Source organism: Alligator sinensis, unplaced genomic scaffold, assembly GCF_000455745.1.
Source record: "Alligator sinensis unplaced genomic scaffold, ASM45574v1 scaffold204_1, whole genome shotgun sequence".
Taxonomy (NCBI): Eukaryota; Metazoa; Chordata; order Crocodylia; family Alligatoridae; genus Alligator; species Alligator sinensis.
In genome coordinates this window covers 474,193-493,332 of record NW_005842363.1, presented here as the reverse complement: position 1 = coordinate 493,332, position 19,140 = coordinate 474,193, and the positions used below count along the sequence as shown (strand labels likewise).

The 19,140-nt window shown below is 38.4% G+C and overlaps 1 protein-coding gene across 4 annotated transcripts in view; it reads left to right on the top strand.

Moving 5' to 3' along the window:
* Positions 1-19,140, top strand: part of TRPM6 (transient receptor potential cation channel subfamily M member 6) — a 116,187-nt gene that overhangs the window by 54,877 nt on the left and 42,170 nt on the right. For all 4 annotated transcript variants that reach the window (XR_003095374.1, XM_025210661.1, XM_025210659.1 and 1 more), the window contains 11 exons: positions 494-547; positions 3,702-3,842; positions 5,831-5,968; positions 7,290-7,570; positions 8,512-8,740; positions 9,412-9,555; positions 12,091-12,231; positions 13,407-13,535; positions 15,498-15,749; positions 16,675-16,849; positions 18,263-18,377. Coding sequence is in view for 3 of the 4 variants with exons in the window: in XM_025210661.1 (XP_025066446.1) it covers positions 494-547; positions 3,702-3,842; positions 5,831-5,968; positions 7,290-7,570; positions 8,512-8,740; positions 9,412-9,555; positions 12,091-12,231; positions 13,407-13,535; positions 15,498-15,749; positions 16,675-16,849; positions 18,263-18,377 (1,799 nt within the window). In the remaining variant the exon portion in view is untranslated. The remainder of the gene's footprint in view (positions 1-493; positions 548-3,701; positions 3,843-5,830; positions 5,969-7,289; positions 7,571-8,511; positions 8,741-9,411; positions 9,556-12,090; positions 12,232-13,406; positions 13,536-15,497; positions 15,750-16,674; positions 16,850-18,262; positions 18,378-19,140) is intronic.

Genomic DNA, 19,140 nt, shown 5'->3' with positions numbered 1-19,140 from the left:
GCAAATGACAGGTGCTTTGCACAGGCCTAGTATGCTGCCAGAACATGACCTCTTTCGGGGCCAGGGGTGATTCAAATGCCCCTCCTAAGCTGGCGCTAAGGATGTGTGCCCTTTGCACCCATCTCATAGTTAAGTTACTGCTGTTACCCAGCAGTGGCATGGGCTCAGTTCTGACTTACCTGGTCCCAGAGCAGCTTCTCACCCTTTGGCTCTGGTGCAAGTGAGGCAGAGCCCCCCTGCTCCCCATCACTGAAATCCCAGTGGGGATTGGATTGGAGCCCTCCACTGCTGAAACACCACCAAAGTCCCCCCTGCTCCATGGGCCAGATCTAGTGGCTTTGTGGGCCACATCTGGCCCACAGGCTATATATTGCTGATCCCTGGTTTATCCTGTGGATCTCCTGACATGTCTCTCTTTAACGACTATTGACATGCCCACAAAAAGGATCTACTTTTTAAATCTGCATTTCTTTTTTTTTTGCTAACATCACAGAAACAAGGACCAACAAACCTTCTTCTGCACCATATCATTCAAGATGTAAAACAGGTAACCCAAATGTGTGGGGAGCGGAGGGTGTAATGTTATTTATCAGGGTCTGGTAACAAAAACTGTTTTAACATAACATTGTAGAACGTTTAGGATTAGACACAGTGCTTTAATTGTTATGTTTTTATGGTCACTGAATGAATTATCTCCAGCCCCCAGTCCTTAAAAGCCATTAATCTGGCATGCTGCTATGGAAGGCTTTCATGGGTTCTATACCTTAAAGTCAAAGCTTTGTACTCCAAATAGTTCAAATACTCTTCATCTTAACTTACATAAGTAACATTACTAATCAGTAACACCAGGGACTTACAGAATCAGTGCTGTAACTTTGCCACAGTTCGTTCTTATAAGGGCCCTGTCCCAGTCAAAAGTATTGCCTTGTTAAACAGGAACAGCTAAGTGTGGGTCAAGCTGAACAGACTGAGATCTGGTTATGTACACTTCAAAACAACACTTTACAAGATGAACGTCTTGGACAGCCCCTTGTGTGAATGTGGTGTCCAACAAACAGCACAGCCCTTAATCGAAAGCTGCAATCTTTACAAATGCCCAGACTGGGCAGGTGGAATCCACACATTGAGCGACAATACCAGACAGTGGCTCAGAGACTTTGAAGTTGATATCTGATGAAAGAGAGAGCTAGATAGATAGTTTGACAGGATGCAAAACTCTTTCTATATGCTGCATGAGAGCAGAAGGTGGCAGTGAATGATTACTGTATATAGAGCATTGCTGGACTAGGAATCATTAGCAACCTTGTTGTTTGGCTGTAGAGTTGATCTATTTCAAACTATCACTGTTATCTGTTGTAACTCATAACATTGCAAATGCAGGAAGAACTGATGCTGTTCTTTTTGCATCTTCTCTTAAGTCAATATCTGGATCTAATTCATTTGACTCTACCTTCTTAGTATATGAATCTTAGAATAAAATGAAATGGGAAATTTGTCTGTTCACGTGATTTTCCTGTTGTAAATTGCTGTCAAACATGGTATTAACTTCTGGTCATAGGTGGTTTTGATACCTATGTTAATGATGATTCCGTGAATTTATTCAGGATGCCATGGCTTTCATGACAAACATCAGCTATTCCAGCTGGGTTCAAAGACTGCCCATATTGATGACATGCTCTAGGTCTATATGCAGTGAGACTGGAGGAAGTACTTTTGTCACAGTCCAGTCATCAGAGTTAAGAACTCTTGTCTGTTCTCACTCATGCGGAAATGATGGACTTGTTTATATGGTCGTTATTTTGAAACCATTGGCCCCTTGTGCTCCACAACACAGTGTTCATCCACTCAGCTGTTTTGTTGATGGTCCAGTGGAATGTGATAATGTTCTTTCTGTGTTCATTGCCACCAGCGTATCTTTCTCAGAGGATACCAAGTACACAGATGATTCATGATAGGAGAGAATACTGGAGTGCTAGCATTTGCCATTGTAATCTTTTGCATCAGAGAATGTTTGCATTCCTATGCCATGACAATAGCTGAAGCCATGGGAAATTTTCTTCTTGAGCATAGAATCTGATAAATCCCCACCAGTGTTTTGAGTTTTAGGTAGCTTGATAAACTTGGATTCTCTGAAATCTAGTAATGAAACCCGGAGTTTTACAGGGAGAGAGACTAGCAATTTAATTCATGAAAGATCAGATCAGTCAGATTTGAGCCTTATTGACCACTCAATAGGATCAGTGTCTGAGCAGGAGGGAGTCAAAATACAGGATTAGTCTTTTTGATGCAAGCCAGAACTAGACTGAGGCATACTGTGCTAATAATGCTATTAAGTCTTAGCTCCCAAACTTGGAGAAATATAGCTGCGTTAGTGAGTCTCATTAGCCTGGTTGCAGAATCACAATATCATAGTAATACTGCTCTTAGTTTGGGAATTAATGCATGCGCAATAGTGCTTCTATTGGCAGTTATTGCTTAGTGTGTCTGAGCACAGCATTGTCACATAGACAGACATACTTACAGTTTGTGCTGTTTAATACCCACTGGTATCATTTACTAGTACTGTATTTTGATTGTGCTTGCAGACTTCCAGTCAGTCACCCAGTCCTGTTGATCCAAGTATTCCTGGCTGATCAAAGCCAGTGAAAAGACACGAAGCACATTTTTGAAAAGCATTGCTAACCTCTGCCTTCTCGGAAGATCAGCTGACAGCTAATTTGAAAAGGGTCAGGATCAAAAACATCATTTTCAGATGTCACAAGCCCAATGCTAACTAAAATCTCTCATTTTTAGGAAATATCTTATTGATCTTTATCAGTCTTTCTTGGAACCTAGGAATACCATCAAAATTGTATTGGTAGTATGTGCAGTTCCACATGGTTTTATTGTATCATTCTCTTTCTATGGAGCAGTTGAGTAAATTTGTGAGGTACATCAGGCTTTGGTGTCCTCATTATGCCAATAATATTTATATCTATGCCTCCTTTTCACTGGTCCTAAATTTGTTGTTCATGCTAGTCCTTCACTGTCTAATACAAGCATAGATAATGATGAAGATGTGTTGAGGTTCAACTCTAGTATGATGGAAGGGGATGCTCTGTGGCAAAGAAGCATGTACACAAAGATGGACACAATGCATACCTAACTGTCAACACAACACGTGGAAGTTTCAGTCCTTCTAGCTTCATGCATTATTCTTGAATTCCTAGATGACCTCAGTGGCTTTTCTCTGTGGCTGGGTGTCATTTTGTTTACTTAAGATTAGCCTGGAATCTTCATCTAGAAAAACATAGTTTATATTCTGAACGGTGCAGGCCAATGCAAATGCATAGCACTGGTGTTCAAGTCTATCCACTAGCTCTTGTTCGTTTTCAGTTCAGGTTATTTCTGATTATTTTGAAGTCCTGAGAGTCTGGCTTTTGCTCTTTACCTTGCCGTGACTGTTAGGATAATCTAGGTAGCGCTGGGATCACAACAGAATCATTTGGACACTCGGATACTCCAACTAAAGGAGAGCGTAGCTGCTACCTTCCTCAGCAAGCCAGGAATCATGCATGTGCAAGAAAACAATTAGAACATAATGGCTGCTTCAAATATGTGTGTGTCCATACCCTGTCATAACTCAATTCAGGCTGGCCAGCATGCAGGTTGCTATACTATATAAAGTGCCATTCTAAATATTTTAAGTATTTTTGTTACAGAACACCCTTTCCTTGGACTATAAGGTATCAGTGATTGATATTGGCCTAGTAATAGAGTACCTGATTGGTGGAGCTTACCGGAGCAGCTATACAAGGAAACATTTCAGAGTTCTATACAACAGCCTCTACAGAAAATGCAAGGTAACATCTATGAAATAGTGATCTGTGACACTTAAGTGTAATACCCAGAAAATGGCTTCAACAATAAGCAAAATCATAATGCATTCACATATGTTCATAATATATTCAAATATGACTTTGCTCTGAAAAATATCTGGTAAAATGGCACACACATTTTGTGTTTTTCAGTTATTGCAGCATCAGCTATGATAAGTTTACAAGTAAAAGCCTAAGGTGCCTATAGATGTGTCTGGAGGCTGCTCCAATACGCTGCAATTACAGTGCATTGGAGCAGACTTGATTAATAGAGTCTACTGAAGCATGCTAAATAGTGCGCTCCAGCCAGCGTCTGTGTCTTATGCATCAGTGTCCCCGTGCTTCAAAATGGGACTGGGGGCGCTTTAACTGAAGCTCGTTCAACCAGCTTTAGTTAAAGCACCCCCGCTACCATTTTGAAGCACTGGGATGCTGATAAACAAGATGTTGTGGGCACTTTACAGCAGCTCCAAGAGCTGCTTTGATTAATTAAAGTACCCCTTCCCCTCAACCCTGGAACACATGTAAAAATGCCCCTAGTTTTTAAATTAACAAACTGGTGCTGGCCTCTGGGAGCCAAGCTGGGCTCTTTTTTAATTTATCACCAGCCATAAAGGGTTTGTAAGCCACTTCAGCCTCCATTTACACTTGTGCAATCATATTGTCTTCCCATTATGCCCACACAATCACAGAAAATAGGCCTCGCAAAACATCAAGAGGGCAGCTAATTCATCTCCCTGGGCCCAAGATCAGCTAGGCCTGAGCCATTCCTATTACATATTTGTCTAACCTGTTCAGTGTTTTAAGGTCCTGGAAAGTTTTGATTGCTGAATTCAGAGTCCAGACTGCTAACTGTTATGCCATGAAACCTGCTTGCTGTAAAGTACAATTACCACAGGGGGTAATATTTTTCCATACTTCATTTTCAAAATATAACTGCACTTTAATTAGAGTATTTCCAAAAGCCAAAAAAAAAAGAAGCATATTGCTGTCAGAACTGATAGAATACCTTACGCTCATCAGAGAGAAAAATATGCAACACAGTTTGGGGTCATTGGAAAAACAGAGGGAGCTACCAGGTCTTTGGTTTTTTTGTTTGTTTTTTTGAACTGGGATAAGCTCTGTTTAGCCAAAAATATAAAAAATGATGGTTGACTTTCTGAACACAAGATATCAATTTTATATTTTCTCTGGTATGATTTAATCATCTCTCTCATATTTAACAATGTTGGGGAATGTCAGTTCTTCAAATACCAAGGTGCTGCAGGGAATGATGAAAACAATCTAGCAGGTCATCATATTTCTTTTGAGTCAATATTGAAAAAAAATCCCTGAAGATGCTAGACATACTGTCTTCCAGAAGTATAAACAAAAGTTCTTGATGACTTGTATAGCTAAATATCTTATAGGTCACTTAAATATTTTGAACAAATTCTGACTTGGATCATTACATTTTGAGTGTACAATTCCCCTAATACATTTGATTTTAGTACTCTTCATGAATTTCTCAAATTGTTATTGTGTTCCTGAATATACTAAAGATGCCCTGCTTCACTCTAACTGTAGCTGGACCAGTAAAGAGTGCAGTCATTATTTCTCTTTATACAGCACTTGCTCATCCCTAATTAAAAGAGCTATTTTCATGGAGCCCTTATGGAAGACTAGACCCCTATTTTTTCCTTAAATGTACAAAAGACTCCACATTTTTTATTATAGCTGGAAAATTAGGGGGGATGTGATATTTTTCCTTTAGAGTAAAATAGTTTTCGAGTTAGGTAGGAAGTAGGACTTTTTCCTTTCATAGAGTAAACAGAAGAAACTCTGCTGTAATTATAAGGATGACAAGTAAACTGCTGGTTTCAAAGATGGCATTTCCCACAAGTGCTGCTAAAATCAGAGATAAAATGAGAGCAAACTTCATTCCTAATTTTCATTTTCTCTTTTTGTGTTTTATGGCCTATCTTTGGAACTAGCGAGTGGTCCCCAGCTTTTCTCAAGGCTTTTCTCATCATTCCCTTCATCAGACTAATCAGATGGGTAGCACAGTTGGATCTGCTGAAAACACTTTGCATTCCCAGTTCATCAGAACAGCACAGCCTTACAAATGCAAGGTACTATAATTGCTTTCTTACCTTGGGAATTTGTTAGGGATATACCCAACTGAAAAATCAGTTTAAGAGGTTTATTATAGATATGAGATGCATATTACCATGGAATAACTACCTAAATGCCTGAGAGGAGAAGGATGTATTGCACACACAGCTCAAGAAGCACAATTATTTCTATTTTACAATACTGAGTTAAAATTAAACTCATTAACCTTCACACCCTTTTTGATACAGGCTTTTGTCCACTGAAATGTAACATTGTCAAGATTCTCTAATATACCACACAGGTAAAGACTCTCTTATTCAGATGCAAAGATAAGATTCAGTGGCATCCCTTACTTTACTGCTTCACATCCAAAACAAAATTTTATCCATGCAGAAATAAAATTCTTCAGAAGTCACTTGGTGTTGTCAACTTCACAATGACGGCAAAACATTTTGTCTTGAAACTGGCTCTACTAGGTACATATAACAAAATGAATTCTATTCTTTTCTCAGACAGAACAGCATGAAATGAGAGTATTTTCATTAACATCACTGAAGTGACTCAAGATTAGATTGTGAATCTGTTACACTGATGAGCATTTAATCATCTGAGGTTGTAGGCAGACAAAATTCTATATCTTTAACAGGGTGTGGGTGGACTTATGGCTATGAGTGGGCATTGGCTGATCTGTTGTAACTGTTTGCTATCGGCTCCTATTTTACAGTAAATGAATCTTATAAATAATTTATCCCTGAATGAAACAGATGGTAGTTTAACTTGTATTTACCAAGGAACAGAGTGGACAGACAAGAGAGTTGCAATGGATTTAGATAAACTACAATAAATCCAGATCTTGAGTAGTTTTATGGAAGCCAACATGACTTTTACCCCACCTTTAATAGGAAAAGGTCCAAACACAGACTCACAGTATAACAATCTTATACTATAATAAAAATCAACACAATTGTCACAAATTTGTTAGGGGTGATTCACAGTACTGGTCACTTTTCCTTTATTAGTGTTATAAGCACACCACAATAAATAAATCAGTGTTGTGAAATCTGAAGGAGTGGTTAAGCAGGCTAAGGCACAGTTTCAGAGGGTTATTCAAGAGCCTTTTAAAATCAAATGTAAATCTCTGATTAGTTTTTTCCATTGATTGAAGCAACTGCCCAAGACTCACATTTTAAATGTTCATTAATCTTCAGAAATTCATTTGTATATATTGATCACTGACAGCACCGGGGTATATTGAAGTTCATCTGTATGTATTTTATATTATATAGCATTTATTTAAGTTATAGCAGCTCACTCAGGTTTTTGTGTACTAATTTACAGGAAAAGTCAACTGCTTTTCGAAAGTCTAAAAAGAAGTCAAAAGATGAACTCAGCCTTTCAGAGGATCGTGACTCTGCTGGCTTTATTTACCCCTATAATGATCTTTTGGTTTGGGCAGTGTTAATGAAAAGGCAGAAGATGGCAATGTTCTTCTGGCAGCATGGAGAAGAGGCCATGGTCAAGGCTGTCGTGGCTTGCAAACTCTACAGGGCAATGGCACACGAAGCTAAGGAGAGCAATATGGTGGATGATACCTCAGAAGAACTGAAGAAGTACTCAAAGTATGAGTTCTCTCTTCACTTCAGTTAATAAAGATCTACAATGCTTAGAATGGTTAGACATTTTTCTCTCCATCAGCCAAAAACTTTTAAGATCAGTGATTCCATATGCTGCAAATTGTACAAGCACTATTTTTCCTATGTTTCCAGCTTAATATCTGAAGGTCTTGCTTAGACTAGCTTTAAAGGATTAATGTTAGCATACTAGCTAACAAACTTATCTGAAAAGTATAAAATAAGCAAGGAACTTTTACTTAACCAGCTTAGCACAGGAAAAGGGTCATGTACCTTTGTCTGTAGTAGACGTACCAAATGTTTTAGCATGAATTAGCAAGTCCATGTTAACATAATGCTTTAACTCCTAGTCTGTGTAAGGAGAAATGTGCTGATGTCTCTGAACCAATCAAAGTGATCACATGGGCTGAACAAATTAAGAAGTCTTTCTGTATCTTCCAAGTTTTAATTTTAAATTTAGTCTTTGGCCACCTCTTTGTTAATAATGACTGAGTAACTAAGGTGGAGTAGGTTGGGACCTCAAGGGCAAATTGCCATTTTCATATAGACTGCCAGCTCTATAGAGGTCTATTCAAAATGAGATTTTTCTTATCCCATTGAGAAACACTTAGGGCTATAATGAGTTCAAAATGCTTATGCAGTTGCCTACAATTTCCACCTATAATGATGGCAAGTACATTATTAAAGTAAATAATGCTGAACAATATGAGATCTGTTTGTAATCACATGGCAAAGTTAGGAGATAAGATTAGGAGGAGGTGTTGAATGAAAAATGAGGTAAGTCATAGTTAATGCAATGTCATATCTGCCACATGTGGAAGGAGCTTTCCAATTAGATTACTGCTAGATGCATTGGATGTATGACTTTGCACAGACCATTTCATATTCTAAAATAGCTGCTGCTTCTTTTTTCTTCTGTGCTGCTACAGTGAATTCGGGCAACTTGCTTTAGACATACTAGATAATGCATTCAAACAAAATGAGCAGATGGCTATGAAGCTGCTGACCTATGAGCTGAAAAACTGGAGTAACTCAACTTGCCTAAAACTGGCTGTGTCAGTGGGTCTACGGCCCTTTGTGTCTCACACTTGCACACAGATGTTGCTGACTGACATGTGGATGGGATGTCTAAAAATGCGGAAAAACTCGTGGTTTAAGGTAAGCTCACTGACTTGTGCCCCTTTTAGTCTGTTCAAGCTGTTGAGTGAGCATATGCAGAGACAGTTTATGCAGAAGCATGTTCTTTTTAGGTATCCTGGTCAAAAGCAACCACGCAGAACCCATTGAAGTCCATGCACATTGTACTGCTGCAGATAACCTTCTGAAAGGAGGAATATTACTGATTCTATTATTCTCCTCATAACAAGATATGGGGGACAAAATCAAAACGTTAGCAAGTAATTCACAGCATCTGAGCTACCTTCAGTTTCACCTTTTTCAGCCCACAACCTGCTGCCCAATTCTCAGAAAAATGCAAATTGAGAATAAGGACAAGGAGTTGGTTCCAAAATTGAGAATAAGGACAAGGAGGGATCTCTTCTACATACCATAAAAGAGATTTACTTTATCTACTTTTTTCTCTAGGAATGATTGCTCCAACTCCAAAACTAACAACAACTTTACTGCTATTCAAAGACTAAAAACTGAGTCCCACAATATGAAAAATAACTTGTAAGATTGTGCAATAGTGCTGTTTGGTGGCTCTTACCATAACAAACCTCAGTGGAGTCAGTAAAAGTGCTCCAGATTTATACTGCAGAAGAGGCTGGCTCCATATGTATATACCACTTGTTCTGAATGAATTCCTCAGCCTTGTGTTTCTTTTCCAGGTCGTTCTAAGTATTCTTCTTCCTCCTACTATTTTGATGCTGGAGTTTAAAAACAAAGCAGAAATGTCTCATGTGCCCCAGTCCCAGGACACATGGCATCTTGGTGATCAGAGCCTATCTAGCCCTAAAGATGCGATGTCTCTGGTTAGTAAGACACTACCTATTACTTCCACAGAGTTGGGATAGCACAGTGTTTTTCTACTGCACTGATCTGCACTAGTAGTTTTCTGCTGAAAGCTTTTTTCTCTTAAAATGTTTAACCTCTTAGAAAACTGTGCGCCAGATTTTGCCATCCTTTCTCAGTATGAGCCATACTTTTCTTTGCAAATAGACCTCTTGAAATCAGTGAGGCTAGTTGCATGTAATGAATCATGGGCAGATCTAGAATTTTGAAAAGCGGGTACAGATGGTGAGGTGCATCATTACATATAAAACAACACACTTTTCTCCAGTTAAAAAGAAATTGGAAGCTTAACTAATATGCTAGAGGCCTAGGGTTGTATTATTCATTTTGATTGAAGCAAAAACCAATATAACTTCATTGGAAAGAGTTAAAAACAGTTTTCAAGGCTGTTAAATAGGAGCTTCATTACTAAAAGCAGCTAACAGACAGCAGAATTGCAGAACAAAGGATAAATTGATTGGTGGAACATCAAGACCATTCAAAAGAAGAAAAGGCACACTTTTCTGTCACTTTATAACCAAAATGTTTCTTAAAAGCTAGAAAGGACTCTCAGGTGTATATGGGTTTGCATTGGATCTCAGGAGGTGTGTGTTCAGTTCCAAGTTCAGCCACACAATTCTTATGCCATGTCAGCAAGTTATTTAATCTATCCTGAGTATCACTTCCCCATCTGCAATACAGCCCTGCCTCAAAGGAAGGTCATGATGATAAAATAAATACACACATCCAATTATATATATAAAACTCAATAACTAACATTATTGCACCCCTGTAATATGTTAAAAATATTGTTCAACTATTCAACTTGCAAATGTTCAATATTTCTACTAATTAAATCCAGAATCTCAAACTGGGAACACAAAAAATGAAAAATGCAAGTGAGTCACTAGGTTGGCAAAATCTGTGTGAAGTGGCTTGACCAGCTTCACATAAAAACCTTTATGGTGAATTCAGGCATAACAGCCAATCCTCCGGGGCACAGTTCAGCTATCTGGTACTTCCATTCTGAAAACTCATTTTATCTTCCTGCAAGTCCTTGTTTCATTCAGGAAGAGTCTCATTCACAATACAGTCTTGATTCATTTCCATAGCAAGTCTGTACTGTGGAGTGGCTGAGGCTCTAAGTCTGTGGGAAAAATGTTGTGAGATTATATCATTAAAAACTGTCATAATGCATATACACAAAGAAATCAAAATAAGGGTGTACAGACATGCATCATTCTCTCATTTCCTAACTGTTAAGAGTTTGACTTTGCAATCTTCATAATATTCTTCTCATGTATATTGTGTGTGTGTAATTCCAAGTTTTTTTTAATAATTGAAAAAACTGAAAATCCATCATGTTTTTTGTCATACAAATGTCCATATGTTTTATCTACAGTGTTGGATCTAAAGATCTCCCACCTAGATCTCTGCAGCTGGAGAGAAGTAGAATAACTGTTAGCTGTAGTATACTGTCAACTTTAGCGTGCAACAATGCCAGAGAGTGTTTGGGAGGTTGTCGAGTTTTTCAGATATTTGCTGACAGGTATAGAGCTGATGAGACTTGGCAATCTTGGATGCCATTCCTGATTTTCTAGGGGAGTGTGCACTAGTGTACACAAGCTCTGTTCATTCTTTTGAAATCTTGACATTTTCTGTTTCAACACCATAATTCCCTTTTCCTCAGCCAAGCAGTGGCTGAAGGTATGTGTGGAATTAAGGGCCAGATAATCTTTTCCCTTGGAGACAGTAAAGGGGGCATGTAACACTCTAAGGTGCCCAGACCGATATAAAGCAGTACTATTCCCCCTAATCAAGCACATAAGCTAATCAAATGTCATGTTAATATTTCATATTCTTTAACTTTTTTGTGTATCCACACTCCAAAATTTCTTAGGACTGTTCTGTGGTATTTCATTATTATGGTATCTTAATGCCTCACAAATGAATAGTTTTATAATCACCACACTTCTCAGATTGGGAAGTAGTCTTGTCCCATTTTGCAAGTGACTTGTTTAAGATCCCAGTCCAGTTTCTTAACCATAAAACCATCAATCTAAACCCAAAAGAACTTTAGGTATTTACAGTAAAGAGGTGTGCCTGCTTATTTTTCCCCCCACCCCCTTTTTTTTCTGTTTGGTTGCAAATGCTCTAGTTATAATTGCATGTAACTCGGATATGCTAATTGTTTCTGAATATAGCATACAGCAGGCATGTCTGCACGTGCCCCTATGGCACCGTTGTTATTGCGCTGTCATTTAGTACTTCCTAACCGGTGGTGCATGGTTATTTTTAGCTGCTACTTCGCCATTGCAACCTGCTATAGTGAGGGAGTATGTTGCTACGGCGATGTAGCTGCGGCATCACGGTTTGTGCCTGCCAATGCTACAGTGATGTAGCGTCTTGTGTAGATGCGCCTAGCAAGTATTATAGATTCACTGTCCCAAATTTTCTTGTGTTATGAACCTTGTACACTGTGTTTTCTGGCTTTAAAATACCATTTCTTTTTAAAGGAGTATGATGCTGAAAAGGGACCTGAGAAATTGGATGAAAGCCACACATTTACCACCAGCAGTGGGCAGGGAAACCTTCCTGGTACTAGAAAAGTCTATGAATTCTACAACGCTCCAATTGTCAAGTTCTGGTTTCACACGGTTGGTCATTGCAATAATACTTAGATATCCATGTTGCCTGAAACACTTATTAAACCCGTAATAGACTGCATATACAGTAATGATGTCGTCTACCAGTTAAATGCATCCATTTTTGGGGTGGAATGTAGGATCTGCTTCCTTCTTTCATCCTAACAATAATTAGGATGTATTATATATGTGTGCATATATTAGCATTTTTAAGTAGCTACTGTTAAAACAGGATTTCAAGCGTGACAAAAAATTCTGAAAGATGTATTTTTCAGGAGCCAGGCACATCTGTAGAAAAAAGATTTGAATATGGCTTAACATAAATGAACTTACTATGTAACCTCCCCTATCTTTTATAAATTGTTTTTGAAGAGGCTTGTATTGATGCACATAAGATAATTTGGTATGTGCACAGAAAAATGTGTTCTCTTAATCCATTTAGTAACTGGTCCCTAATCTTGTGCTATGGGAGCTTTATTTTTCACTTCAATGAGTATAGGATCAAGCTGCTTGTTGGGTACAGACCATAGTGTACATGTAGATTTTCTTATTTAAGGAAGTCTGTCAGACACTGTGAACAATATTTGTAATGGTCCAAATTGTTTATAATACTATTAAGCATCTTGAAAAAATAATAGTTATTCTTCTAATTTCTATCTTTTGACAAACTTTGATATTTTTGTATTTCAAATGTAGCAGAAGCCAACTTGCTTTTCTTTGTGAACTCATTTATCTGTTCACTAGCTTTAGTGCTAATGACAGCATCAATGTTCTTTGCTCTGGGAACAGTTAATACTACAGAACCAGCAAGATGCTCACACAATATTGTTTGACATTAGTAGGGCTCTGTAGAGTCAGAAACATTTTTCATGCCCATTGAAAATCGTAAGAGTGAGGCTACATTTTTGAATGTGTGCTGCATTTACCTCAGAAGAATAATTTTAAAGCTACTTTTGTTGAATATTTTGGAATAAAGTGGTGGGACTTTTAAAAATGTTGTTTAAGGTCTGGGGGACAATCCCTAAGAATGGGCACAATGGGGCTGAAGGACAATTTTTGTATTCTGATTCTTGATAGGATCTCATTAGTTTGACAACATTTGTTTCATTATAAAACACACTTATTATAGTGTTCCATGCTCATGTCGCAACTATTTATGCACAGGAAATGTGTGTTGTGTTTTGTAGATGGCGTACGTGGCTTTTCTCATGTTGTTCACTTACACTGTGCTAGTGAAAATGGAACCCAGGCCTAGCGTGCAAGAATGGCTTGTAATCATCTACATTTTTACCACTGCTGTTGAGAAAGTCAGGGAGGTAAGCTTTTCACACGCTCTGTCTTACATCTATAAAGAATGAATTATAAATTGCAAATTCATAGTTTCTTTTCGTAAGGATTTAGAAGGATTTATAAAACAAGGGTTTATAAAACGGACGCTTAATGTTTCCTTATATAGATACCTAAGCCAGTGGGAACTGGCAGGTGTTCAGTATGCTTAAAATTAGGTGATTAATATGGATTTATGAATCTAAATTTAGGCATAGATTGATATAGGTATCCGGATTCTACCTCAGGTCACTCCTTACACTGTGATAGTTATTGTAAGAAGATCTATTGCATGTAAAATATATCTATGGTCACCTTTAAGTCCCTTTGGACAAAAATCCACCTAATAATATTGTACAAATGTTAGTGTCTTCAAATTAAAAACAAAACAAAAGTGGGGAAAGTATTGGGAATTAATTGTAGCCAATTAAATCTGATTCTCCAAACACTATTTGTACTCCAAAGCCATAGGTGAGCTAAGGAATAAAGCAGATAAAATTATTTTTCCAAATTATTTTGTGTGATCAGGAGAGAGAAGGCAAACCTCTATTCATTTGACTGCAATATTGGAAGTAATATAAGACAGTTGAAATGCTTGATTTTTTAGAAGTGTAGGGGGTGCACTTTAAAAGCTCTGCTGGTTTGAATCTAATTCCGTTTACTTAAAAGGGAATAAATAGAAGAGTTCTCTCTCTCTCTCTCAACAGTGGGACTGTGGTAAAAGAGGGCATATAACGGCTTTCAAATGGAGCAAGAATGTGGAGTAGGAAACATGGTTTGGAATGAATGTGGCTGGGGGAGGGTTTAAATGATTAAAACACCCAGGAGGGTGATCTCATTAAAAGAAATAAAGATACGAAACATCAGGCACCTCAAGCAGTTATTCATATTGTTGTCAACTCCTTGTTTTTGGACTCCATAGTAACCCAAAATCATGAAATTCCTGTCTTATGGGGGCTGGGGCTTTGTTGGTTTCGTAATTCTGGTCCACTGGAAAGAATTTTGTAGGACACTGTGTCTTATACATACCACTAATTAAATGTTTAGGGTTTTGTTGTTATGTGCAATTGTGAAAAAAAACATTTCTCCAGATTTTATCAAGTAATTGCTAAAGCCTTAGGTCCTGATTCTGCAAACACTTACTCAAGTGAGTAATCCCATTGAGTGCAATGGAACTACTCAGTTACATGTAGGTGCTTATATGTCTAAATTACAGGATCAGGGCCTAACACTTCAAAATCTTTCTCCTACTTGCTCTTTATCAGTTTGATCTTACAGAGCAATGTGTAATTGGCCTCAATCATGCAATGTATAAAGGTCTTATTTATGGCCTTCGAAAGATTCCACTTCACACATTTGCTTAGTGAGGCTGAAAATCCCTTTGGGGCACACTTACAGTTCAAGGATTTGAATGTTTCATTCTTTGCCTTGCCAACTCCCTTTTTTAGGATCACCATGTCCTTGCTAAAATACAGGGATCATACTCCATCTTACTTGTTTAGTCGAAAGTAAGACATTTTAATTGTTTTCACCTCGGCAAGGTTGGGCTGCTATTTTCCATGACTTTAGGGCTTTTGAAATGGTTACTATAGGTCATGACCGCTTCCTCCTTCATACGTTCCATATCTGTTTTAAAAAGATACACATGCTTAAGTCATAGAAAACTGCCTGCTCTTTTCTTCGGTGGAATGCATTCCTGAGCATATAGGAGCAGAAATCATTTCTATGTAAAGGAAAGGAGCATGTTTGGATGGGGAGAGAGATTTTTGAACAATCTGACTGTGACTTTTAGTAAACTCAGTAAATAGTATATTGCAGAATGGTGACCTATACAACTTTCATTATGAGAACTTGCTGAAAACATGTATTTTCATGTGTCAATTGATGGTTCAGACAGGATGGCAATATAATGAATTTTCCAGGCTTTTGTTGTTGTTTTCCTTTCTTGTCAGGTATTTATTTCAGAGCCAGGAAAGTTTAGACAAAAGGTGAAGGTGTGGATTTATGAATACTGGAACTTCACCGATTCCATAGCTATTGTCCTGTTCATGACTGGTTTTGGCTTGCGCTGGGCTGATCCTCCTGTTCAAACTGCAGGAAGGCTAATTTACTGCTTGGATATCATATTCTGGTATACGCGGCTCCTTGACTTCTTTGCTGTGAATCAGCACGCAGGTCCATATTTAACAATGATTGGGAAAATGGTAAGTACTTGACTCCGGGGCAATATTTTTTCCAGTTGTGATGTTAATGAGGGAAGATGAAAGTTCAGAAATGGATCCAAAACAAAATGATGGCAGACTAGAGCTGCGCTGATAATTCAGAAGTATTTTATCTGTAAATTTTGCCTCTCGTTCTATTCATGAAATGACAATGATCAGATCAGAGTTTTCTCTAATTTATTCATTATTTGAATTTATTCACAAAAGCCATTTTCACTTGGTTCCTTAGAGAGAGACTGCATTTTAGTTGAGCTTTCTGATCCAGCTAGATAATAAGATGGAGGGAAAAAAACCCCACTCTCTGGCTCTGGCAGACAGTGGCTTAGTATCATAGGTAATTCCCCTAGCTCTTGGAAACTGTCTCATTATTATTTTACATTTTGATTCAAATAATTATATCCCATTTTTAGCAGGAAAAATTTCCCTGAGATCAAAGTTAGATTTTTTGTCAGGTCAGAGCTGAGGCTAAAATACTGTGTGGTCTTGAGGGAGGTCTGCAGATTCCCTCTGTAATTTCCTTCAGTTATTGGAAAGTGTCTTATTAATCCTTTACATTTTGGCTCCTATATTAATTCTAGTGCAGTGTTAGAATGTGAAATACTTTTCCATGGTATTCTTTGAGACCCGTCAGAAAGACTTTATCAACTCAAATTCAGCCCTGAGTGGAGGGCCAGCATGAGGTCTATGCACCATGTAGGACTTTGGCTCTCTGTGCTGGGGGTAATTTCAAGTGTAGTGGATATTACTGGGCAATTGATTCATGGAAATGAAACTTCCCTCTTTCAAGAGTAGTTGTTGTTACTGCTGATGTTCAGATTCCTGAATTTAAAAGCCATGATATATATTCACTCTTATAATTAACACCACTCTTTTAATACAGATCTCTCTGATTAATTTTCCCATGCAGACAGCAAACATGTTCTATATAGTGATTATGATGGCCATAGTGCTGCTGAGCTTTGGGGTGGCACGAAAAGCGATCCTTTCTCCAAAGGAGTCTCCTTCTTGGACTCTGGCACGAGATATAGTATTTCAGCCTTACTGGATGATGTTTGGTGAGGTCTATGCTGGAGAAATAGATGGTAGGTGATTTTGATGTGACTTCTGATATGCTTAAAGCTAAGTATACATGGAAGTGCTTTGCTGGATTTCAGCTGTAGTTTGAGTCATTTATGAAGTCTACAGCTTCAAAGGATTTTGGTTCCAGTCTGAACTGGTGTTGTAGTACAGGAACTGGAAGGCATGTATTTCCTTTAGGATCTTTGTTAAAGACTAACATCAGCTTTAGAAACTTTCAACCTTGTGAATGAAAAATCACAAAGCCCAGGAAGAAGCATGTAAGAGCTTGGAAACAAAGCAGTATTAGTAAAGGAGATCAATCAGTGAAATTTAATTTCTAGCGATTAGGCCAATCGGAATGCTGCAAAACTATCTTCTTTGAAAAAAACCTTTCTGCCATGACATGGACACTGTCATCTATCCAGACAACTTCTCTACAAAAAAGACTTAAGCCAATCAATGTACTGACAACAATAAAAATAAGTGAATGTAGATAAATAAAATTAAAATGGAGTTAAAAATCTGATCAGAGACTCTTAGAGAAGAAACAGAAACTCCATGAAATTCACTGGGGAATTCATCATATCTATTGTTTTTTGGCGAGGTTATTTTTATTTTTATGAAAGGCAGTTACATGCTACCAGCAAAGGGCACAACCTCCCTTCTTCCCCAAGAGAGTTAGAAAAAAATTCTACTTCAATATGGAATATAGCTCAGTATATCCTACAAACATGTAAGCACTCAAGGGTGCTGCATTCATTCTTGCTGCTGATGCAGTTGCAAACTGACGTATTTCTCAAGGTCAGCTATGAGAGAACTTCTTTCAAGTCCACACCAGTTCTAAAAACACTGGCAATTCATCTTTCACGATTCAGTTTATCTAATCTCTTATTGATGATAATCCTCACAAAGTTTGCAATTGAATATTTTGTTACCTAAAAAGACCTGCTATTTATGCAGTGGTTGCATATGCTGATTTATGATTTATGATTGTGAAATTGGTCATAAATTTCAGGTTTCTGCAGAGATTATTTTTCAAGAAAAAAAACAGGATTTGATTAAAAGTCCCTGATACCAAAATGGCAAATGATAAGAAAAAAATCAGTCAATTTTGGGACTTCATGATACATTTAGTGTTTGTTCAATTTTAACTATAACAAAATGCCTCACTGACTGGGTTTGCCTCATTGACACAATCAGATTATTATTAATGATATTTAAGTTCAGTAGTGGTGCAAAGGGATCTAAAATATTCCATAAACAGAGGGCTAACTCCTCAGTTGGTGCTAATTAGTGTAACTCCTCTGAAGTCATTGGGTCCAGCCAGCTTTGCTAACTAAGCATCTGGCATTTCAGAATGAAAAGAAGGTGGCATTATTAACCTTTTATTAATCTATACTGATTTACATAAAACCTATGGTTTCCTTTCTTTACAGCTTGTGAATTAGATGAAGACTGTCCCCCAGGCTCATTCCTCACACCATTCCTCCAGGCTGTGTACCTCTTTGTACAGTACATCATCATGGTCAACTTGCTGATCGCTTTCTTTAAGTAGGTACCTCTGGTATGTTGTTGCAGAGCCAAAAAGCCTATGAACAAACTGCCATTATTTCTAAAAGACGCTCCCATAAGAGTGCCTCTTTTTTGCCATGTGATAAACCTCAAATTCTGGGAGAGTATTTGTATGTGTCATTGTGGTGAGGGACACCTGGGGGGGTGTAGAGAGCCTGTTCATTGTTTTGTCATTTAAAAAAAAACAACTGAAAAATAAAACCCTCTCTTACAACTAGATGTGCGGGCCGCTTCCCGATCCCGTCCATGTCGCCATGTGCGAGCCGGGAGCAATATGCGGACCCGTCTTTGCGCATGCGGGCTGTGGCCAGCAGCCCGGGCACGCGGGGTCAGAAGGGACCGCGGGGCGGCAAGGTACGCACGGGCTAGAATTAGTCACAGAGGCGTAGTGGTTGATTCAGAGATTATTTACTTACACCCAAGATGGTCGCGGTGTAGGCTGGACAGTTTCCCAGGTTCAGCTCCGCTTAAATCCTCGTTGGAGGACTACGACAAATTTGGTTCTTGGGCCCTGGAGTTGTTAAGGCTCCACGGGTTCGGCAATTTCTTTCCCACGGAGTTGTCGAAGCTCCGTGGGTTTGGTTCGGCTCTCAGGCCCCAGAGTTGTTAAGACTCCGTGGGTTCGGCAGTTGAGTATATAGGATAGGGATACGTCTAGGATTGCGCTCGGGGACGGGGGGGGGGCAGAGGCTGTTTAGACCTCTGTTGCCTTCTTAAGAAATGCGTTGGGTTCGTAAGGATC